This window comes from Ruditapes philippinarum, unplaced genomic scaffold (genome assembly GCF_026571515.1).
Source record: "Ruditapes philippinarum isolate M1 unplaced genomic scaffold, ASM2657151v2 ctg3465_1_1_1_1, whole genome shotgun sequence".
Classification (NCBI taxonomy): Eukaryota; Metazoa; Mollusca; class Bivalvia; order Venerida; family Veneridae; genus Ruditapes; species Ruditapes philippinarum.
Genome location: NW_026852323.1, coordinates 88,871 through 113,734, shown reverse-complemented (window position 1 = coordinate 113,734; position 24,864 = coordinate 88,871). Strand labels below are relative to the sequence as shown.

The window sequence follows — 24,864 nt, the reverse complement described above, 5'->3', positions numbered from 1 at the left end:
TCTCGTGTTGTAATTTAATTCCCACAAATGTATTATTTAATGAAAGTAAATAGCACAAAATCCATGGTTGCATCTTAAAATATGCGATATCACATTTCTTGATTCATCGAACAAACGGTTAAAGTTTCTTATTTCAATTTTGCTAGTTGGTTATTTTAGTACCTAATAAGCAGTAAGGGCTATAATTTTGCATATTTTGACCTATTTTTGCTAATATGCATGGATTGTAAGTGCCTTTGTACATTACTTTCTTTTGATCATGGCATTTTTTTTCAAATGAACTTGTAAAATAATAACAAGCATGAACAGACCTCCATGTAGAACCGCACACCTAACTCCTAATTAAATCCCTGGCAGCATTAAATGCCACTGTGTCAATCTAATCATTCATCTTAAATACCCTTCAACGAATGGTCTATTTCCGTTTATAAGGGGGTGTATGAACACAAACATTGCGCCAAACACTTTGGAAAAAAAACTCCATTCAGAGTATTTCAGAAGCTCGTTACAACGAACTAATCAAACCTTTATAAAAAAATCAACAAAAAATTTAGCTTCAAAACTCTATTCTAAAGCATTATATATGACAAATTGCAAATCATGATAAAAAAGATTAAAATTAGACTAGAATATTGCACTCAAGGTTACATAGAAAACATAAAATGATGGGTTGGTCCAAAAATAAGCTATGTATCTTCAATTTCCATATACACATCTAGTCTATAGTCTATGCTTGCACTGACCCATCAAAAATAAAACACAAAATTTATTCAATCATACTTAAAACAGCACACCTCCAAAGTGAGAAAAAATAAATCTTCCAATTATCTTTCAGAAATAGATAGGCATTCACTATAAATATTCAATTTGCAAACAAACTACGACAGAATTTACACTTTTCATAAAATTTAAACCCACTTGATAATGGGATCAGAGAAATTGCCGCTAATATTTCAACACATACTGGATATCAAGTATCATAAGCTATACTAAATTTCTTTTTTATACATTTGACTTAAGAAACATTTTTTTAAGATTTCATAAAAAAATAAAAACAAAATTCTGGAGACGTGCTGCCTTAAGAATATGCTTTTCACTAAAACAGGAGTGATCAGTGATCATATGTGTTGCCTCATGATAGCCGATTGCATGTTGCAGCTGCAGTGTAGCAGGAGTCACAAAAATCATTAACAGTGCAAAACACAGTTTCTATTCAAGGACCAAAAACCATTCATCCGGAAAACACATTGGACCTGATAATTCTTGTAAAGTTTGGATGGAATTGCACAAGTTGATATTGAGGAGAAGTGCGGACAAGTTTTGTGACGGACAGACAGGCAGACAGCGGAGAAGTTATCCCACTACTCTGTAGAGATGACACAAACAGGAAGCTGAAGATTTAACAACTGACGTGAGACATTTTGTAATATATTTAACTAGGATTATACACATCAGCAGCTGTTGCTGACAGTAATACTGTAAAATTGAACTCCATAATAACACTACAATATTATATTCCATTATTGTCAACTGTAAAAATACAAAAAACACCAATAAATATCCAAGAAAATATCTCTCTCTACGTTTCCAAAGTCTATCTTATAACCTGTCAACATAATTTTTGCTGACATATCCAATCTTCTTTAAAGTGGCATCTTTAATGCAAAATAACAAATAATATTCAAAAACGGGGATTCAAAAACAAAACAAGATATGTTTGTAAAACATGTATGCACCCTATCACCAGCCAATTAGTCATGTGATAAGGTTATTATGCATGACTTCTGACCCAGTGATCAAACAATTAATAAGGGTTATAAAGTATCTACTGGTCATGACTTTGACCCCTTGACCCAAAACTCAATAGGGGTCATCTGCTGGTCACGATCAATCATCATACAAAGTTTGAAGTTCCTAGGCGTTTTTAGTAAATTGATCAGAAACCGTTTTTACCTACAAGGTCAATGTGACCTTGACCTTTGACCCCTTGACCCCAAAATCAATAGGGGTCATCTGCTGGTCATGACCAATCACCATGCCTAGGTTGAAGTTCCTATGCCTAAGGGTTCTCTTTATTATTGATCGGAAACCGTTTTAACATACAAGGTCAATGTGACCTTGACCTTTGACCCCAAAATCAATAGGGGTCATCTGCTGGTCATGACCAATCACCATGCCAAGTTTAAAGTTCCTAGGCCGAAGCTTTCTTTAGTTATTGATCAGAAACCGTTTTTACTTACAAGGTCATTGTGACCTTGACCTTTGGGCTTAATCCCAAAATCAATAGGAGTAATCTGCTGGTCATGACAAATCACCATACCAAGTTTGAAGTTCCTAGGCCTAAGTGTTCTTGAGTTATTGATCAGAAACCGTTTTTACTTCCAAGGTCAATGTGACCTTGACCTTTGACCCCTTCACCTAAAACTCAGTAGGGTCATCTGCTGGTCATGACCAATCATCACACAAAGGTTGAAGTTCCTAGGCCTAAGCATTTTTAGTAAATTGATCGGAAACCGTTTTTACCTACAAGGTCAATGTGACCTTGACCTTTGACCCCTTGACCCCAAAATCAATAGGTCATCTGCTGGTCATGACCAATCACCATACAAAGTTTGAAGTTCCTAGGCATAAGGGTTCTTAAGTTATTGATCGGAAAGCATTTTTACCTACAAGGTCAATGTGACCTTGCCCTTTAACTCCTTAACCCCAAAATCAATAGGGGTCATCTGCTGGTCATGACAAATCACCATACCAAGTTTGAAGTTCCTAGGCCTAAGGGTTCTTTAGTTATTGATCGGAAACCGTTTTTACCTAAGAGGTCAATGTGACCTTGACCTTTGACCCCTTGACCCCAAAATCAATAGGGGTCATCTACTGATCATGAACAATCACCATCTCAAGTTTGAAGTCCCTAGGCCTAAGAGTTCTTTCATTATTGATCGGAAACCGTTTTTACCTACAAGGTCAATGTGACCTTGACCTTTGACCCCTTAACCCCAAAATCAATAGGGGTCATCTGATTGGTCATAACCAATCACCATACCAAGCTTGAAGTTCCTAGGCCTTAAGGTTCTTTAGTTATTGATTGGAAACCGTTTTTACCTACAAGGTCAATGTGACCTTGACCTTTGACCCCAAAATCAATAGGGGTCATCTACTGATCATGACCAATCACCATACCAAGTTTGAAGTTCCTAGGCCTTAAGGTTCTTTAGTTATTGATCGGAAACCGTTTTTGCTGAAAAGGTCAATGTGACCTTGACCTTTGACCCCTTGACCCCAAAATCAATAGGGGTCATCTACTGATCATGACCAATCACCATACCAAGTTTGAAGTTCCTACGCCTTAAGGTTCTTTAGTTATTGATCGGAAACCGTTTTTGCTTTCATGGTCAATGTGACCTTGACCTTTGACCCCTTGACCCCAAAATCAATAGGGGTCATCTACTGGTCATGACCAATCACCATACCAAGTTTGAAGTTCCTAGGCCTTAAGGTTCTTTAGTTATTGATCGGAAACCGTTTTTGCTTACAAGGTCAATGTGACCTTGACCTTTGACCCCTTGACCCCAAAATCAATAGGGGTCATCTACTGATCATGACCAATCACCATACCAAGTTTGAAGTTCCTAGGCCTTAAGGTTCTTTAGTTATTGATCGGAAACCGTTTTTGCTTTCAAGGTCAATGTGACCTTGACCTTTGACCCCTTGACCCCAAAATCAATAGGGGTCATCTACTGATCATGACCAATCACCATACCAAGTTTGAAGTTCCTAGGCCTTAAGGTTCTTTAGTTATTGATCGGAAACCGTTTTTGCTTTCAAGGTCAATGTGACCTTGACCTTTGACCCCTTGACCCCAAAATCAATAGGGGTCATCTACTGGTCATGACCAATCACCATACCAAGTTTGAAGTTCCTAGGCCTTAAGGTTCTTTAGTTATTGATCGGAAACCGTTTTTGCTTACAAGGTCAATGTGACCTTGACCTTTGACCCCTTGACCCCAAAATCAATAGGGGTCATCTACTGATCATGACCAATCACCATACCAAGTTTGAAGTTCCTAGGCCTTAAGGTTCTTTAGTTATTGATCGGAAACCGTTTTTGCTTTCAAGGTCAATGTGACCTTGACCTTTGACCCCTTGACCCCAAAATCAATAGGGGTCATCTACTGATCATGACCAATCACAATACCAAGTTTGAAGTTCCTAGGCCTTAAGGTTCTTTAGTTATTGATCGGAAACCGTTTTTGCTTACAAGGTCAATGTGACCTTGACCTTTGACCCCTTGACCCCAAAATCAATAGGGGTCATCTACTGATCATGACCAATCACCATACCAAGTTTGAAGTTCCTAGGCCTTAAGGTTCTTTAGTTATTGATCGGAAACCGTTTTTGCTTTCAAGGTCAATGTGACCTTGACCTTTGACCCCTTGACCCCAAAATCAATAGGGGTCATCTACTGATCATGACCAATCACCATACCAAGTTTGAAGTTCCTAGGCCTTAAGGTTCTTTAGTTATTGATCGGAAACCGTTTTTGCTTTCAAGGTCAATGTGACCTTGACCTTTGACCCCTTGACCCCAAAATCAATAGGGGTCATCTACTGGTCATGACCAATCACCATACCAAGTTTGAAGTTCCTAGGCCTAAGGGTTCTTTAGTTATCACTCGGAAACCATTTGGTCTACGGACCGACGGACCGACAAGTGCAAAGCAATATACCCCCTTTTCTTCGAAATGGGGGCATTACAAAGAAGGCTCTTGTAATACTATTACTTAAACAATGTGTAATGACAGTGATACATGTAGGTTTTAAACCCTTAGTTTTTAATCAGATGTGCCCTTTTCAGGAAGAAATCAGTTTTAGGCAGAAATTTGCGGTAGTCATGAAAGTGAATAATAATAATAATAATGTTAGTATGAAGAGAAAAAAAATTGAAACCTAAATCAAACAAACTTATTTAAAGACAATAAAAAACAATGATTGAACACATAAAACAACTTCAGATCTGACCTCCATTACAGTTAAGAATACATTACTGATAAAACAAAATAAATTGTTTGAACATACATGTATTGTAATTGGTGATATTTTTTATACACTGAAGTTTGAGTAACAAATAATGCATGGTATATGCAAATTTATTAATAAATTCCTAAATTTACATTAGACTACTGATGGAATAAAACTAAAATGAGCCACGTCACATCAAAACCAACATAATGGGTTTGCGACCAGCATGGATCCAGACCAGCCTGCGCATTCGCGCAGTCTGATCAGGATCCATGCTGTTCGCTTACCAACCCTATAAAAAGTAGAGAAACTGATAGCGAACAGCATGGATCCTGATCAGACTGCGTGGATGCACATGCTGGTCTGGATCCATGCTGGTCACAAATGCACTATGTTGGTTTTGTCCTGACACGGCTCAAATTTAAATAACGCCAGTAAGCTTTCATTATTTTTACAATGTCACACTTACAACTTTATACTATATAAGTGGTTAAGTTAGCGACACAAAAATAAATGGCAAATTTCGCATATTGACAAAAATTACTAAACTTTCCTCTAGCGTAATAAATATCAACCAATCTATTATTAAATTCTACACTTGCATGATTCGCTGATATTTCCTCACAAATCTCTGGAATTTTAAATTTGCTAACTTTTTGACATGCGGAAATATCCTTGTATACAGTAAACAGGAATTGCATTCAATATTTAAAAACACTCTGTATAATACAATGTAATCAGTATAACTTATCTATCATTATCTGAATACTAGGTAAATTATGTTTTTTACTAATTTATTTTCGGGACAAATTTGTTTTTGGGACACCCTATACAACTGTATCTGGTGCAATCTCGGATCCCTGGGACATTATGTCATATACAGGTGTAACATATGAATCTGTTTAACAACGAACCCCCATATCCATACTGCAACACTGACAATATTTTAGTAACACATTCAAACCAATACCTTTAAATCCAATTATAAAATTCAAAATTAACAAAAGTGCAAAAAGCAATTCTTCTAGAAGTAGTTAAACTACTTAAGCAAACATCACAGTTTTATAAGCAAGGTAAAACTTCTCATTTCTACACAGTTCTAATAAGGCAAGCTCATTTTTTACAAATATTTCAACAACAATATCATAAATTATGGCAACTTAATTATATATCAACATGTATTAAACATTTCAGTGATAAAATGATACCACCAGTATAAAAAACATGGCAGACTATATATCAGTGCAACTTTAACTAAACCCTATACTTTATACAAATGGTGGTATTCCAAACTTAAAATCGCTAACACTAACAAAAATAAGTTACACAAACAAAGCAGGGTAAATGTTAAATGCCCAATGATTGTACAAATCATATCACATACATACATGTATAATCATATTTATTTATCAAAAAAATGATATTCAATGTCAAATGTGTCATTTTGGTATTATAGCTGACGTAAGATGACACATAAAAATTTGACACAATGTGTCACAATTGTCGAAAAAATTGGTACCTTGATACCTCATTGATTATCGAAAAAAAGAAGAGAAAATGAGGTATATATGACCAAACCAAATTTTTTAGCTACTAGATGAAATAACAGTAGGAGTATATAGTCTAAACCAGGTCATACATGCCTTAATCATAATGCATGTGTAAATAATAATAATTATATGCCTAAATGGCCATACATGTGCAAATAATCATAATTATATACCTAAATGACAATATATGCATAAATAATCATGATTATATGCCTAAATGACCATACATGCAAAAATAATCATACTTATATGCCTAAATGACCATATATGCATAAATAATCATAATTATATGCCTAAATGTGCAAGCAAAATAAAGTCAAATACTTGCTTCATAATACAACAAAATATTTTTAGTAACACATATACAATATCCCATCGCTAAAATATGAACTTCAGATCTTCCTTGATCCCATTAAGTATGTTTGGCAGTTATGTATGATTACATAATGGTACATCTTGATGCAAGTAGTATTGGTGTCTCTTCTGACATTAGGAATATGGTTCCATTAAAATGTTCATTTTCTTAAATAAAAGACAGCAAATTGTTATTTGAAAATTTATTTTGTGGCTTAAGCTACACTTGTGAAGAACTTTGAGTTGTGCTTGCTACTTGGTGATGCTTTCTGGACTCTTTACCTTCCCTGGAACAGACAAAAGCATTTGAATATGACTGAACAATAGAGTCTTTAGAGTAATAAAGGTAACCCTTACAACAAAAGCCAAAATAATAACTTAAAACAATAGTAGCCAGCTTATATATTGGTGTCATTTTAACTGGCTGCATATTCTTAGGTTGCTCTCTTCCTTTTTGAACTTTTGTTTTTCTTTTTGAATAAATAGAAGTTAGTGATGCATATTTGTTGTAATTTTTATGGCATTTACTACTATAGCACAAACATGTACAAAAAGTACATCTGTAGTATGGGATACTGAGGTAAATATTGCGGTATGGGCCATAACATGGTATACCACAGTATATTTGTCCTGGTGGTACCCAGCTCTACTAGGTGTGCAAGATGCAACCATTCATTACAAAATATCACATTTGGCCATTAAAATAAAAGTGAGTACAAAGGAAGGGATGGAAGAACAAACAGGTTATCACACACTCCTCTACAATTAATTTGAGGTGATGAACATAAAAAGTAATATTTCCCATACCTTCTATGATGCTTTGTACGTTTAAGTGTGGCTGCATTGGATATCCAGGGAAGAAGTTTGCCTTTTATTACATGATAATTTCTCTCCAGTTCTCTCTGATATTCCTTCTGCTCATGTGTAATTAGTGATTTATTTCTGTGTAGGGCATCACAACACCTGGAAAATGAATAGAGGATATTGAATGAGTGTAAGTTAAAAACAGATTTATTAAATGAGTTGAATAAAACTATATTATGTGAGCTTCTGGCAAGCTTAATATTATTTAATTCAACAAGTTCAATAAATTCAGTAATGAACTAACATGAATTTAATATTCTATTTATCACATACCAAAAATAAATACTGTTTGAAATGAAAAAGAACTTTTTTCATTGAAGCGCCTATGATATAACGCTAACATTTAGCGCGTCTTTACACTATGTTTATATAACACAAATGACGTCAAGCAGCACAGGTATGTGATAAACATTTGTTTTTCTTCCATTCAAGTCATGAAAACACAAATAATGTTTTATGTTTACCTGTTTTATGCTTATCTTGCTAAAAATCTTGTCAATCTCTCAATTAAGACATAGCCATTCAAAATTTTTAGGGAAAATTTAAAAATATGCAGTGCCTGAACAGCAAACAGTGCAGACCATAATCAGACAGCATAAGGGTGCAGACTGCTGTGTATAATGGCCATATTAGTAGCTGAAAGCAGGCTAAAGGTTATTTGAAGGATGCTGTTTAATTTACTTAATTTCAAAATAAAACAAGTAAATAGTTGTCTAATAGTAAAATACCTTAATATATTCTGCATCTAACTATAAATAGGGAAGTAGCAATGAAAAATACCAAATAAAATTATCTTAAATAATTAAGTGATTAAAATGTCTTGAATCACAAATTTCATGCACAACTTTTGGTATATGAATTAACCTGATGTCAAAATCACAATTTAGAAACTTATTATCAAAGGCCCTACGAGAAAATTTCACTTACTTTTTCAGGAAATCTTTGAAGCAGAGTCTCAACTTGTTATGATGTTTCATTCCAACCTGTTTCCCTTCAGCAACTTCCTTCAGGAATACATTTGCTACCTCCACTGGTCCCTGTAACAAGAATTTGTAACAGAGTTACCAACATTCCCTGCTTAAGGAAAGTTTTACATGAAGCACAAAATTGTGCCATTGGTATGGATCTGGACATTCACTGCAAAATTTTTTATTAATGCTAGATCTACACATGCAAGTTACAATAATTTCATTTAAGAAATTTAATGATATAACTCCTGTGTATGTGTCAACAGAAATACATTTGTATAGTTTTCACTATTTCAAAGCCACAAAATGTGACAAATACATAATCCATACAGAATATGGTCAGTTACAGGTTATATTTTGTGTACAGTCAGTAACTTTTTGCATCGATCAAGGTATGTGGGCAATTCACAAATGACATTTAATATGACAATAATTTATATATTCCCCTCACTCTGTATTTCCAGAATAATTGTTTAATTGTTAAAAATGACCCAAAATTGAAAATTGTTGTAACCTTTTTTTCACTTAAATTGGATAAAGAAAAGCACAAAAAATATACGATTTTTAATTTATTTTGAAGTATATTTCTTAATTATCTTTTGCATATCTTTCTGTTTAAAGTGCCCCAGTTGATCTACATAAGAAATTCAACTTTTATGTTTTTAGGCTTTTGGGACCTCAGTGGAGTTTCTTTAAGCTTTAACCTCAAAGTGTGACCTTGGGTTTTTATGGGGGGGGGGGGTGTCTTTTCAAAGCGGAAAGGTCCATTACATTAAGTCAGGGTGGTGAGAGTTAAATGATGAATAAGTACGTTTTCATAATTGCAAAAATATGACATGAGGTTATCAGATGAATTCAGGATAATTTGTTTAAGAAAATACCTACAAATAATTAATCAAATGTTGAAGAACTCTTAACCATTAATTGGAGCCAGCATAATTAAAATATAGACAATACCTGGTTAACTGTGGTACCAAGACACCCCTGCATTACCATCTGTAACATCTTGGTATCTGGTGGATCCTGTCTCAGTGCAATAGCCAACTCCTTCGTCTTCTTCATAATATCCTCAATAGCTACTTCAATCGGTGATAGAATTACCTACAATTAATATAATATATATTCATTTTCTGTTGTTAACATAGCATGTTTGTTTGTTTGATTGGATTTTACATCACACCGGCACAGTATAGGATATATGGAGACGTTCCAGCTTTACTGGTGGAGGAAGACCTCGAGTACCCTTCCATGCATTATTTCAGGCACAAACGGGCACCTGAGTAGAACCACCAACGTTCTGTAAGCTAGCTGGATAGCTTACCCACATGAAGCCTCCAAAGCCTCTTGAAGGATTTATTCCCTAAAGGGGTTAGGGGCAAGTAGTTTGAAGTCAACAACATTAAATACACGGTCATGGGCTCCCCTACCTGTCACACAAACACATTTTTTATGTATGACTTATGGCACATTTTCAATTATATAACAGTTGAAGAAATAATTGTGTGGTCCTTTACCAATAATTTTAGCTCCAAGTGTTCTTTATTGATGTTCAGTTTTAAGCCACAAAAACACTGCAAACATCATTATGGAATTTTCCTGTTTTTTCTGATGGAAAAACCTATCAAGCGTCTGTCTGTGCACAATCTATGTTCAAGCAGGCAGCTCATTAGAACCGTCTATCATTTTACAATAGAGCTTCACCAGAGACTGATAGCAATTGTTGAACACTGTTGAACATCAAGAGTCAAAAGGATGGGTTTTCAATACTTAACTTTCCTTATGATTTTTTCTGAGAACTGTTCCAATAATACACAATTATTTTGTGCCAGGATTCAAACCAACTAGGGTAAGACTCTTAAAACCTTCCACTAAGATACAATGAATGGAATACAAGGATCAGATAACGCAAATTAATGCAAAATATAGAATTATATTCACCTGCTCCCTGTTTATAACAGAGAGGCGTGTCTTGACATATGGGAAGAAATGATTGGTTGTTAGAATGGTTTTCCTCTTGTACTGTTCTTGTAGCTCACCATGAGCCCTTCCATCAAGAGTAAATGGTGTCGCATACATAAACCTCTCTGGAAATATACAATACATTTATGTGGAGTAAAAGTATGTACTTTGAACATATTGAAACTGAAACATTTAAAAGTCCTGCTCTGAACACCAGATATTGATTAAAAGCAATAGGTCAAGGTAAAGCAATTCGAAGGAAGCCTTCTTATTAATACAAAAGGAGATAAATAAATATTCTAGCTGTACAAGTCTGCTTTCCCCTATATCATTAAATTAAATTAAATTATATATACTTACAAATAGAAATGTTTTTATTGCTATGGAATAAACTTTGATAACTTGAAATTAAACTGAATTTAAACAAAATTAAGCAAACCACTCACTGATGTTAATGTTTTTCTCATAGTAAGTCACCCGATCTCTCAACTCATAAGAATCAAAATATGGCTCCACATAGGTGATCTGTATAAATGCCTACAATAACAAAATTATCACAATTCTGAATTTACAATAAAAATTCAACAAAGGAATAATCACAAAACTCTGAAATACTTTCAATAATTCAATTGAATAATTATTTGTTCATCATTATTTAAAATAACATGCAATTTTGAATTCAGATTTTGACACTTTTTTGTGGAATTAAATCGAAACAGATGAGCCATGACCTAATGGTTAATGGGTCTGCCTCACAACACAGGGATCATGGGTTCGAGCTCTACTCAGGTCACAACCATGTTACCTCATATGACACCAATACTGGTAATTCCCATGGAAGTAGACACCTACAATGTAAGTGGCTAAAATATGCTACCAGCCTTGATAAAAAAAACAAGTTAAAACAAACAATTTTTAAACTTTAGATTAAATAGAAAAACTGCTAAATCAAAGAAACCTACTTTGTTTTGGTCAAGTTTTTCCCTCTCTACTGTATTAGAATCCTTAATCATAGATATTACATCATGTCCAAACCTATCTCCATAGAAACTCTGCAAAATAAAATTAAAACAATCATAATAATTACAAAGCCTTTCAATTCTATTCTGGATGCTTTGAATTTGGACATGTCCAATGTAATATCGTGGAATTTTATTATCCAGCCTGATTAGACTTCAAGGTTGTGCACACTGGCCTTATTCTATACTGATGGCATAGTGCTGCTAGAATTCTTTGGCCTAATGAGTTAACTGATTACTTTTATTTAAAAAATCCCGCGAAGGTAAAATAACAGCAAATAAGGACAATAAAACTAATATAAAGGATAACTTATAAGCAGTAACTAACCTCTAGTCTGTGAGATATTTCTGGTAGTTTAGTAATGGCTGGTTCCTTGTACACAAACTCTTCTCCATCCAGGTCACCAAACTTGTGCCCATAGAAACCAACACGAAAATAAGTGCCAAACATACGCTTACCCTCCTGTAAAATTCATTACACAAAACCTTTAATAAATGTAAATGTATAATTATGTTTCTAGAATAAACTGATTTATATCTTTTCATGAACATTCTGTTTTAGATATGGCTCTTGTTATATCCAATTCTATCCAAACATCTGTACATTGAAAAGTTTACCATGATGCAAAACAATAAGACAAATGAGATTTTTAAAATCATAAATACTGTACCCCCCCCCCCACCCTTACTCAACCACCCCCATCCTTGTGATATCATGATTTATCTATTTCTGTAATATTTTAAATTAGATATTTGAAAATTACATGAAATAAACTAACCTGTTTAATGACTTGGTTGAAAGACTCTTGTAGTTTACCATGAAGATGTGCCAACTTCTTAAAATCTCTGTTATGTTCATGTATAGGTATTAGAACTCTGTACACCTTGCTTAATGCCTCGTACATTCCAGCCTGAAATATACCACATGATTTACATTACAATCAAGCAAGAATATTCTAAAATGCCTTGTACATTCCAGTCTAAAATATACAACATGATTTACATTACAATCAAGTAAGAATATTCCTAACTGCCTCGTACATTCCAGCCTGAAATATAGTATTATACCACATGATTTACTTTTTAATCAAGGAAGAATATTCCTAAATGCCGTGTACATTCCAGTCTGAAATATACCACATGTTCTACATTACAATCAACCAAAATTACTGATGACACTGACAAATGCTTTCCAACACAACTTTTTCCAGAGCTGGCCAATAATTATAAATTTTGGTGCCATGATTTGTTTTGTTGGATTACACACTGACAGTCACACTATAAAGGTCATATGGCAACTGTACAGCTGAACATATGGAGGAAGCCCTCTGGTGCCCCTCCATGAATTATTTTATGCACAAACAGACACCTTAGTACAACAACTACTGACATTCTGTTAACTAGCTTGACAGCTTCCTCACATGAAAGAATCCAAAGTCTCTTGGGAAATTCTAACTGAAAGTGGTGCTGGGCAAGTACTTTGATGCCAAAGACCTTAATCATTTGGCCACGGAAGCCCCTTTAAAATAGTAAGCAAGTACACAGAAGGACATAAGGACAAAATGGCTTTACTGGCTATTATTAAAATGTTTTGGTCAATTTGTCAGAAAAAAACTGTCATCTTGACAACTGTGTTCAACAAATTTAAGTTTGAAGTGAATATCTTTTGAAAGTTATTTAGCAGTGATCATTAACAATCAAGTAAACAAAAACTCTCGCCATCAAGTTGGTCAATAAAATGGCTATAAAACATCTTTCTCCTAAATCTTGAGCTAAAAAAACGTTTGCTATACATAACTTACCATAGTAAAACAGCTTGCAGCTTGTTCTAGCAGACCGACCAGACCATTCTCTGTGAAGTACATGCCGGTACAAATACCTTCCTCATCTGGTGACACTATATCATCTGATACGGCACTCTCCTCCAGCACGTTAGGTGTAATACGCTGAAACTCCACACAGCCTACAGGCAGGTACGTCTTGTCTTCAAGCATGTTCAGATACTCAGATATCAGTCCAGCTGCATGGACCAAACAATGGGCTGCTTCAGCGTGGTTACCTCTCTGTAAAGGAAAAACATAAAAATGTTATCTTCTGTTTTTTTTTAAACAAGTTAAGTCTTGTTGTTGAGTTTTAAGTCGAACCAACACAGTATAGGTCATTTGGCGACTTTATAGCTTTACTGGTTGAGGAGAATGACCTCAGGTGCCCTTCCATGCATTATTTCAGGCATGATCGGGGACCTGAGTAGAACCTCAAATTTTTCGTAAGCTAGCTGGATAGCTTCCTTATATGTAATGCAATTAAAACACTTCAAAACTGAAAAGGCAGACCCTTTCCATAAACCATAGTCAAAAACACTTATTCCTGAGGGTACCTGTTGTTTTTGTTGTTGTTTTTTAATATAAATATCAAATGATCATAAATCAAATAGTAAAGAAGTTTTGGAACAATTTCTTGACTCAATGCATTACCTCACTATGTTTGGTAGCCATATTTTGTAGCCATGTCAGGCGGAGATCAGGTGATGTCTGGTAACCCTTGGCGATTCTGTACATTAAATCTAGCAACATCTCTGGATCTTCCTGGAATTCTTTCATCTTGACAGTGTCTGACAGAATCATGTGCAGGTTGAATACTAAATCTTTCACCTATAAATACAGAGTAATATCCACAAATATACAACATTCAATGATACAGTTACCTCCCTTTATAACAACAGATTCATTTTACTGTAAAATTAGATGCTTTGTTAATATTTTTTAAATGTTCTTTTTGTCGTTGTTGGGTTTTACATTGCTCTAACACAATATATGTCATATGGCAACTTTCCAGGATAAGTGGTGGAGGAAGTCCTCAGGTGCCCTTCCTAGCATTGTTTCAAGCACAAATGGGCACCTAAGTAGAACATTCTGTATGCTAGCTAGATAGCTTCCTCACAAGAATAATTCAAAAGTCCCTGTCGGGATTCGAACCCATAGTGATGAGGGGCAAATGGTTTGAAGTCAACAACCTTAACAACTTGGCTATAGACGCCATCTTTATTTATAATACTTTGCCAGAGTTGTTTAATTGTTACAGTGAAGATAATGGTGAACTTTTGAAGTGGTCACCTTCAAACATAAAAAACACTCTCAAGTCCTAAGTGAGTAGGATAACTTTATAATTTTTCACAAAGAGACAAGACAAGAGGGCCATGATGGCCCTGAGGTTGCTCACCTGTATATAGCCCCTCCCCCCCAGGCCAATTTTTACCCAAGGGCTTTTATACGTTTATTTGAATGGTAGCCCAGTTTTGAATTTGTATAATAATTTGAAGAGTGGGTTTGGTTATGAACATTATTAAGATCTTATACCAGGAAATCTTAGAACTTATATAAGTAGAATACGTATGTCTTCATATGCATGACTGATACAAACCGGACATTATGGTGTAAACAGAATTCCTAGAAATGAATGATATTGTATATATTGTAATCTTTGTGATATTGAAGATGAATACCATTTTATATTAATATGTACCTGTTTTCTTGAAATTCGTAAAAAATATATTAAGAGATACTACTATGTTAGACCAAGTATGTTCAAATTTATTGAATTGTTAAATTGTAATAATAAGAAAATATTGTGTAACTTGGCTTACTATATCAGAGATGCTATGGCTAATAGAACATCCATGTCTTATAATATGTAATAATGAATGGTTAATCCTCCATGTAGGAAGTAAATAGAATATTTCATGTTGTATTCTTTATCTATATTTTCATTGTTAAAATTATGTATGTTAAGATCTATAGCTATATTTATGTACATTAAATGTCATGTGACTATTGTATAGTATATTTAAATTGTACAAATTGTAAGATGATGTACAATGTACAAATCTTGAATAAAATTTCTGTTCTGTTCTGTTCTATGTTTATTTGAACAGACTTGGTAGACACCCATAAGAAGATGTTTCAATTGCTAAACATCTAAGTTCTAGCTCATTGGGTTTTTTAAGTTTTTACTATACACATATAGTTAAAATCAATGACACCCCTGGGGCAGGGCCAGTTTTGACCCCCGGGCTTTTATTTGAACAAACTTTGTAGATATTTACTTAAAGATGTTTCATGCTTAATATCTAAACTCTAGCTATTTGGGTTTTTTCAAAGAAGATTTTTAAGTTTTTGCTATACACATATAAGGAAAATCAATGACCCCAGGGGCGGGGCCAGTTTTGACCCCAGGGCTTTTATTTGAACATACTTGGTAGACACCCATTAGAACATGTTTCATGCTAAATATCTTAGCTCTAGCTCTTTGGGTTCTTTAAAAGAAGATTTTTTAAGTTTTTACTATATGCATATAGGGAAAATCAATGATCCCCTGGGGCGGGGCCAATTTTGACCCCAGGGCTTTTATTTGAACAAACTTGGTAGACACTCACTAGAACATGTTTCATGCCAAATATCTAAGCTCTAGCTCTTACGGTTCTTGAAAAAAGATTTTTAAAGTTTTTACTATATGCATATAGGGAAAGTCAATGACCCCCCGGGGAGGGGCCAATTTTGACCCCAGGGCTTTTATTTGAACAAACTTGGTAGACACTCACTAGAACATGTTTCATGCCAAAAATCTTAGCTCTAGCTCTTACGGTTCTTTAAAAGAAGATTTTTAAGTTTTTACTATATGCATATAGGGAAAATCAATGACACCCTGGGGCGGGGCCAATTTTGACCCCAGGGCTTTTATTTGAACAAACTTGGTAGACATTCACTAGAAGATGTTTCATGCCAAATATCTAAGCTCTAGCTCTTACAGTTCTTTAAAAGAAGATTTTTTAAGTTTTTACTATACACATATAGGGAAAATCAATGATCCCCCGGGGCGGGGCCAATTTTGACCCCAGGGCTTTTATTTGAACAAACTTGGTAGACACTCACTAGAAGATGTTTCATGCCAAATATCTAAGCTCTAGCTCTTACGGTTCTTTAAAAGAAGATTTTTTAAGTTTTTACTATATGCATATAGGGAAAATCAATGACCCCCTGGGGCGGGGCCAATTTTGACCCCAGGGCTTTTATTTGAACAAACTTGGTAGACACTCATTAGAAGATGTTTCATGCCAAATATCTAAGCTCTAGCTTTTAGGGTTGTTTAAAAGAAGATATTTAAAGATTTTTCTTTCGGTTGCCATGGCAACCAGAGTTCTGCATGGAATTAAATTCTTTGAACAATTTTTAAAGGTGACCACCAAAGGAACATTCCTGTGAAGTTTGGATGAAATTGGCTCAGTGGTTTATGAGGAGATGTCATTTAAAGCAAAAGTTTACGGACGGACGACGGATGGACGGACGATGGACGGACGCCGGGCAAAAAGCGATCACAAAAGCTCACCCTGTCACTTTGTGACAGGTGAGCTAATAAAAATAGAAAAGTAGAATTACCTGATCTGGAAACGTAGTCTCCTGTAGTTCTGTGTCAGCTTCAGCGTATGTCAGTATAGTTTTCAACGACTTACGTAGGTATTCTTCATTAAAATCCTGATTTTGACCAACCAGTGAACTCAGTGACATAGTAACTTGCATCTTTACTCGGGAAAAGTTCTACAATGAACAAAAATACTTTGATGACAATTAATTCAAATGATTTAAATAAGACAACAAGCAGATGAAGTTTCAACCCATTCCTTTAGTAGTTTTTTTGATACCAACTTGCACGCAAAAACTAAAGCAGTGTGACATCGACACCTGAGTGAGTACAATAGCTGTCCCTATTTTTTTGTGTAATTAAGCTTATGATACACATGTAACATCAAACCTGACTGTTTAAATGACTGTTTTGTTAATTTCCAAAGTTATGACAAAAAAGAATACTGTATCTGTTGAAATTAACTTTATTGAACTCATCCAATAAAGCTTTCAAAATTTATTAAAGGAACATGACTATGTGTCTTAGGAAAAAAATAACCATTTAAAACCAACATGAAATATCTTACATTTCCTAGTTCAAAGTTTTGTCTCATCAGCATATATAGAGAAGCGCTGGCCTGGGCACGCGTGTTACCTATACATGAGCTACAATGTCGCAGCAGACGCAGGCACAGATCTGCACACTGTTCTGTTTCCTCTTCAAACAGGAGGTCCAAAAACTGTAAAAAAAAAAAAGAAATTTTAATATCATTAGAGCGAAAAAATTTTTACTCATCAAAACTAATATCAAGTATGTTTAGTAACTAAAAAAGAAATAAATGAATAAGAGAAGGAACAACATGTCAATACCAACAACAAGATGTATTATTAGATCTATCAGTTTCGATTCTATATATAGTATTATAGATTTAGAAGATATATAAAATAAAAGAATCTTAACTCATGTAAATCCATCTCAAAAACAAAATAAAATCATTTAACTTGTAAAGTGAAAAACATCAGTCTGAAGCAAAAAAGAAACTTCCTTGCATTAAAAGGGTGAAATGTAAAAAATGTATAAAGCGAACAAATCTCAACTTGTATAAATAAATTTTTGTCATCAAATTCAAAGAAAACTGTCAGAAAATGTTAAAACAAATGTAATTCCCTCAATCAACTTGTGTATAATTATTATCATTATACTATATCTTACCTGTATTTTGTTCACACTTATGTTTGCATTCAAATGTTAATTAAGTTATGAAAAGGCAGAGCATTAATTTTATCATTAAAATAAGCACTATTTTGTGTTGACACTTATTAGCCATAGTAAACATATACTGCTGTCTTACTCATTGAAGTTGATACACTTATCCTTTGATGTTGATGATGAACTGTTCCAAAACTCAAAACAAGACATGAGCAAGCCAGAAATTACTTAAGCAAGTCAACAGAAAATAGTACTATAACTGACAGCTATTTACCTTTGTAACAAGTGACCTTTGTGAACTAAACATGTGTTGTAGAACAAATGTACTCTGGTTAAGTCCTAGACCATGTAGAAGTACCCTCAATGCACTGCTCAGTAATGGTTGCATCATCTCTGAAGCTTGGGCAATCTGGAAAAGTTATAGAAATCATTATTGTATTTTATATTCAGTTTAAAAAGCTGTTGAACTTTTATGAAGTGGTTAAACCTCTTCCATCAGTATAGAGCTAGGAAAGTCTGCACATCTGTGGGGCGATAGTTAAAAGACAAGGTTAGTTTACCTGCAATTTAAAGATTTATCACATACCCGTGTAACTTTTGTGACTCCTTAAAAATGGTATTGCACAGTCGTGCATATATTGATGTGACGTCATTTGTGTTTTACAAATGTAGTGTAAAGACTTGCTTAATGGTAGCGTAATACTATAGGCGCGTCAATTTTGCATAAATTGACATCCTTTTGGTAATTTGTGTGAATTTTAAGTGCCATTGATAATTTTCATGAAAATTAGCATTAATCTGGAGGCATGCTACTTCAACTTCAAATTGACTATTCCAGATTCCAAGTTGGGTAAATCCATTACATAAATTCAGCAGGTTCAGCATCAATCAGGTAAGAAAAACCATGTTCCTCACAACCTTCCACTATTTGATAAACTGATTCAGTTATTACAAAAACCAACCAACCTGTATGATGAGTTCTAATGTATCCAAGGCAACCATGCTGACTTCTGCTGCAAGGTTACCTTCTATATGTGCGTCTGCTTCAACATCTCTAGGTTTGGGGCTGTAATATTTTATCAGATGCATAGTTAAAATTTATCTTTAAAAAGAGGTGGCAATAAAATGAGACCAATTTATTTAGTCTTTATATTCACTTTTTCTTCAGGCTCAATTCTTTAGGCAGCAATAATGGTCCCTGTAATAATAAACAAAGTGTATTTTTTGCAGAGCTTTTTTTATTATTATTATTGGTTTAACATCGCACCAACACAGTATAGGTCATATGGCTACTTTCCAGCTTTCCTGGTGGAGGAAGACGTCAGGTGCCCCTCTGTACATTATTTCTGGCACAAATGGGCGCCTGAGACGAGCCACCGATGTTCTGTAGCTTTCTCTGGATAGCTTTCTCACAAGAAGAGTCTGAAGCCGCTAGCGTGGCTCAAACTTACAGTGGTGAGAGGCAAGTGGTTTGAAGTCAACAACCTTAACCAATCAGCCATGAACCCTACACTAGTAAAGCTGTGAAGCCATCCTAGTACCTTTGACAATAATAAAATGACTTAAAGTCCAAAGCTTTCTGGGTCGGTTTTTGGGAATTTCAGCAGACCTTGACCTTTCAAGAGAGAGAAAATGCCAAGTCTTCAGTTGAGTTAATCATTTTTCATATCTAGGATTGATCTGCAGTGAAATATTTGGACTAACAATAATCAAGTACATCAAAACATGTCACAATCAAGGAACCAATAAACAACAAGCAATTATCATAGTATTGCAAGCAATCCATAAGTCCCCTACCGGTTAGAACCCCAGCAACATTCTGATTTCAATTTTACCAGTGAATAAATGACACGAATGAACTTAAATCTTTTGAGTTCTAAGTTTGTCTATTTCACAGTAATGTGTTAAGTTTCCCTGCCTAGTAAGGAAATTATGTTTATACAACCTTGTCATATTATTACGATGTGGGATTTTAAAGTAAATCCTATAAGGAATGAAGAAGTTGGAGTAAAAAATACCAATTTCTCGAAAAAAATCTAAGTTCAAGGGGGACATAATTCTGGAAATAGTCTTGCTAGAGTATTTAACCTTCTCAAAAATGTTGAGTGATAATAAGAAACATATATATGAAGTTTGAAGTAGATACATTAGGAAATAAAGAAGTTATTTAAAAAAAACGTTTTTTTCCATAAAAATTCTAAGTTCAAGGGAGGTAATACTGATAATTTTTGTGCTAGAGTTGTAAACCTTGTCACATATGATGTGGTTGATGACCAGAAACTTATATTTAAAGTTTGAAGTAAACACCTTAAGAAATAAAGAACTTATAGTGAAAAAGCTGAAAAATTCAAATCAGAAATCTTGAAATTCAGGCTAAATAACTTTTGAAACTAAAATCAGTAGACAGTAAATCAATAACTAAGGGAGATTATTACATACCAACTGTCATCATAGAATACCAAAGATGAGAACATTTTATAAACACACAAGAGTATAAAGAGAAGAAATGATAATTTTTTTACCTATCAAAAGGTTCATGAGAATGCCTCCATTGAACCTGTTCTTTCCTCCATCTTAGTTTCCCTCCTTCCATTGCAGCTAGAGGACTCTGACCTACTGCTGGTGGTGTCCTGTCACCTATAAACCAATTATCACAATTCACAGAAATTACAAATATCACAAAATAAGTGACTATCCATATAATGAAAACTGCTGACTGGTGTTCTATTTACACAGTTACTCTAACTTGACATATTTGATTCTTATTTTTTCAAGGTTGAGGGAAGATGGACAGAGTAAGGGGACCTGTGTTGCGAGACTTGATGAGACTTCAAAACAAGGTCTTATATATTATATTTCAGAACAGCAGATACTTAAAGAATGAAGAATCTGACGTTGAAAAGCAAAGGTGGTGGTAGTGTTAGTTATTTAACCTTCGGTACACAACAATAAGCCACACTAAATTCATCAGAGCACAGTTCAGCTACGGCATTGTTCCTGGGCAGGCTGTCAAGCAGTTTACCAGAAATAATTGCCTTCACTTTTGCAAAAAACTGGTGATTTCTGCACATGCCAGAGCAGAAATACAGTGTGAATGACCTTAGAGAAGATTTCGTGATCAATGACAAATGAAAGAGACCTACACAGTCCAGGTCACCCGATGGACAGTCCAACACTTTACCTATTGAGCTAACTGGACAATACTTTGGCAAGATAGTTATCCAGTAAGATATTAAATACCGCTGAAGTATGACTGTAGGTGATTCAGTCAGCAATAAACATACTGCTGGAGACTATGAATAAACAATATATACATACAAATACATTATAACTGACCATTCAATCTTTATTAATAATTAATATAATTAGCACCTATGTCTTACCTGATAAGCTCATGTTGGCACTTTGTCTCCGCCTCATCATCTCCGCCCTTGCATTAGCTCCGCCTAGAATAGCCTCTTCAAGGCGGGACTTCATATCAACACTTTTCTTCATGGTTTGCTGGGAAAACTGGGCCATGCTTTTTTTACCCTGGTATTCAATGGGTGTAAAATTATTATTTAAGTGAATATTTACATATACATTGTATATTTTACAATACAAATATAATGTAACTATTCACTACACATGTTCAGTGCTAAATTAGAAAAGTAAACACGTTTAATTTTAACAACCCATGTAACTTTAAAATCACATATACATGGGAATTCATACCATATATAACAATGTCAAGTAAATAACTATACATTAAAGGTACAGGCAAACTTGTGAACACTTCTCCAGCTTCATAAATTATGATGTAACTTGTACCTATGGCATCAAGATCAAAGTTTTATTAATGTATGCTGTTTATGGTTTTGGTCACATCATAATCATTTTCTTTGGAAAATAACTGCAAAGAATTTATTTTCATTTTTATCTGAGAAAAGTTACATGTAACTAGCTTTCAGTGTTTACATCACACAAGTTTGACTGTACGTAGGAAGTTGTACTAGCAACAAAGCATTATGATTATATTGAATAAAACAACACGGCTGATAATTGTACCTAAAATAAATAATCAGCACATCTATACAATAACACAACTATTTTCAAACGTTTCCTAAAAGTGATAATCTTTTCCTTGTCTATAAAAGTTTAATTCGAAAACTATCAGTGCCAACAGGATAATGCAGTCCTTAACAAGAGCTGTCCGTAAGACAGCGCGCTCGACTTTTTTATTGCTTGCCAATAAAAAAAGTTTTTGCAGTAAAAGGCAATACAAGAATCTCTGTATTTTTAAAGTGAACTAGTTGTTTGATACCCTTGAATATTACAGCAATGTTTATATGACATAATTTATGGTAAAGTGAACAAGTGGATAGGAATGAATTTTTTTAGATTTTTTAAGTTTTTTAGTGCTTGCCTATAATACAAAACATTGACAGTTAAGGGCCATAATTCAAATAAAATCTTTGACAGAATTACCTTCTCCTGGACATGTTTGGGAATCATGATTGTAAACAAGTATTCCAACTTTCAAATTAATATCTCAAACAGTTCAGTCAAAAAGTGGACTGGTACTAAAAACTTAACCAAGATTCTAAGTCGATAAAAGGCCTTAATTTTTAAAACAAATCCTTGACAGAGTTACCTTCTCTTGCGTACAGATGGGGGAAATGATGTGAAATAGCATTAAAAGTTTCAAAGCAATATCTCAAAGGGTTAAGGCAATAAGTGGATTTTACCCATATTCAATGTATTTTCTAAGTCAAAAAGGGGCATAATTCTGTCAAAAACCTTGACAGAGTTATGTCCTCTTGTCTGTTGATGAAGGTCGTGATGGTAAACAAGTATGGTCAGTTTCAAAGCAATACCTCCAATGGTTTTGAAATAAAGTGAGGTGGTACAAAAAACTTAACCAAGCTCAATACACTTTCTAAGTCAAACAAGAGCTGTCCGTAAGACAGCGCGCTCGACTTTTTTATTGCTTGCCAATAAAAAAAGTTTTTGCAGTAAAAGGCAATACAAGAATCTCTGTATTTTTAAAGTGAACAATGGCCATGAGCATTAAGATATTTAGTGAAGAATTATTTTACTGAATTGAATATTACAGCAATGTTTATATGACATAATTTATGGTAAAGTGAACAAGTGGATAGGAATGAATTTTTTTAGATTTTTTAAGTTTTTTAGTGCTTGCCTATAATACAAAACATTGACAGTTAAGGGCCATAATTCAAATAAAATCTTTGACAGAATTACCTTCTCCTGGACATGTTTGGGAATCATGATTGTAAACAAGTATTCCAACTTTCAAATTAATATCTCAAACAGTTCAGTCAAAAAGTGGACTAGTACTAAAAACTTAACCAAGATTCTAAGTCGATAAAAGGCCTTAATTTTTAAAACAAATCCTTGACAGAGTTACCTTCTCTTGCGTACAGATGGGGGTAATGATGTGAAATAGCATTAAAAGTTTCAAAGCAATATCTCAAAGGGTTAAGGCAATAAGTGGATTTTACCCATATTCAATGTATTTTCTAAGTCAAAAAGGGGCATAATTCTGTCAAAAACCTTGACAGAGTTATGTCCTCTTGTCTGTTGATGAAGGTCGTGATGGTAAACAAGTATGGTCAGTTTCAAAGCAATACCTCCAATGGTTTTGAAATAAAGTGAGGTGGTACAAAAAAACTTAACCAAGCTCAATACACTTTCTAAGTCAAAAAAGGGCCATAATTCTGTCAAAAACCTTGACAGAGTTATGTACTCTTGTCTGTAGATGGAGGTTATGATGGTGAACAAGTATGGTAAGTTTCAAAGCCATACTTGTAATACTTCTGAAATAAAGTGGGGTGGTACGAAAAACTTAACCAAGGTGTGACGCCAACGCCGACGCTAACGCCGACGCTAACGCCGACGCCGACGCCGGGGCGAGTAGGATAGCTCCCCTTTTCATAGAAAAGTCGAGCTAAAAAGGGCCATAATTCTGTCAAAAACCTTGACAGAGTTATGTACTCTTGTCTGTAGATGGAGGTTATGATGGTGAACAAGTATGGTAAGTTTCAAAGCCATACTTGTAATACTTCTGAAATAAAGTGGGGTGGTACGAAAAACTTAACCAAGGTGTGACGCCAACGCCGACGCCGACGCCGGGGCGAGTAGGATAGCTCCCCTTTTCATAGAAAAGTCGAGCTAAAAATGTTTTTTTTCTTATAAAGTCAAATATTTGGTATGCAGAATTCTGAAGTTGACCATCTCTTTTAAAATCTAATGGCTTTGTCATTTAAATATTTTGGACAAGCCTACTGCATCACTCAATCATTACCCCAGCCATTCCACCACTTGTCCAAACAAAACCATGGTATTGACATAGCCAATACAAAGACAAATGGATTAGGCACAAAAATCTCTAATTGTTTTTCCTTGCTGTCCCCGACATCGCCAAGATAATATTACACTGCTGGTATGGCCGACTACTAAGGATCATAGATATCTGCATGACTTTAAACCCCATCAGGGGCGAGCTGTTTGTCTCCCTGAACAA

At 34.6% G+C, this 24,864-nt stretch overlaps 1 protein-coding gene across 4 annotated transcripts in view; it reads right to left on the bottom strand.

The window, feature by feature from the left end:
- Window positions 1-6,231: 6,231 nt before the first annotated feature.
- Window positions 6,232-24,864, bottom strand: part of LOC132756681 (dedicator of cytokinesis protein 7-like) — an 84,620-nt gene continuing 65,987 nt past the window's right edge. For 2 of the 4 annotated variants that reach the window (XM_060747811.1, XM_060747819.1), the window contains 17 exons: window positions 21,722-21,869; window positions 20,861-20,975; window positions 19,305-19,404; window positions 18,613-18,747; window positions 17,716-17,868; window positions 17,165-17,323; window positions 14,207-14,383; window positions 13,535-13,795; window positions 12,512-12,643; window positions 12,061-12,195; window positions 11,676-11,765; window positions 11,160-11,250; window positions 10,693-10,838; window positions 9,712-9,855; window positions 8,714-8,823; window positions 7,730-7,885; window positions 6,232-7,209 (listed from right to left, as the gene is read on the bottom strand). In XM_060747811.1, coding sequence (XP_060603794.1) covers window positions 7,143-7,209; window positions 7,730-7,885; window positions 8,714-8,823; window positions 9,712-9,855; window positions 10,693-10,838; window positions 11,160-11,250; window positions 11,676-11,765; window positions 12,061-12,195; window positions 12,512-12,643; window positions 13,535-13,795; window positions 14,207-14,383; window positions 17,165-17,323; window positions 17,716-17,868; window positions 18,613-18,747; window positions 19,305-19,404; window positions 20,861-20,975; window positions 21,722-21,869 — 2,319 coding nt within the window. In that variant the 3' untranslated portion in view covers window positions 6,232-7,142. The remainder of the gene's footprint in view (window positions 7,210-7,729; window positions 7,886-8,713; window positions 8,824-9,711; window positions 9,856-10,692; window positions 10,839-11,159; window positions 11,251-11,675; window positions 11,766-12,060; window positions 12,196-12,511; window positions 12,644-13,534; window positions 13,796-14,206; window positions 14,384-17,164; window positions 17,324-17,715; window positions 17,869-18,612; window positions 18,748-19,304; window positions 19,405-20,860; window positions 20,976-21,721; window positions 21,870-24,864) is intronic. The other 2 variants (XM_060747826.1, XM_060747833.1) reach the window with 1 other exon arrangement.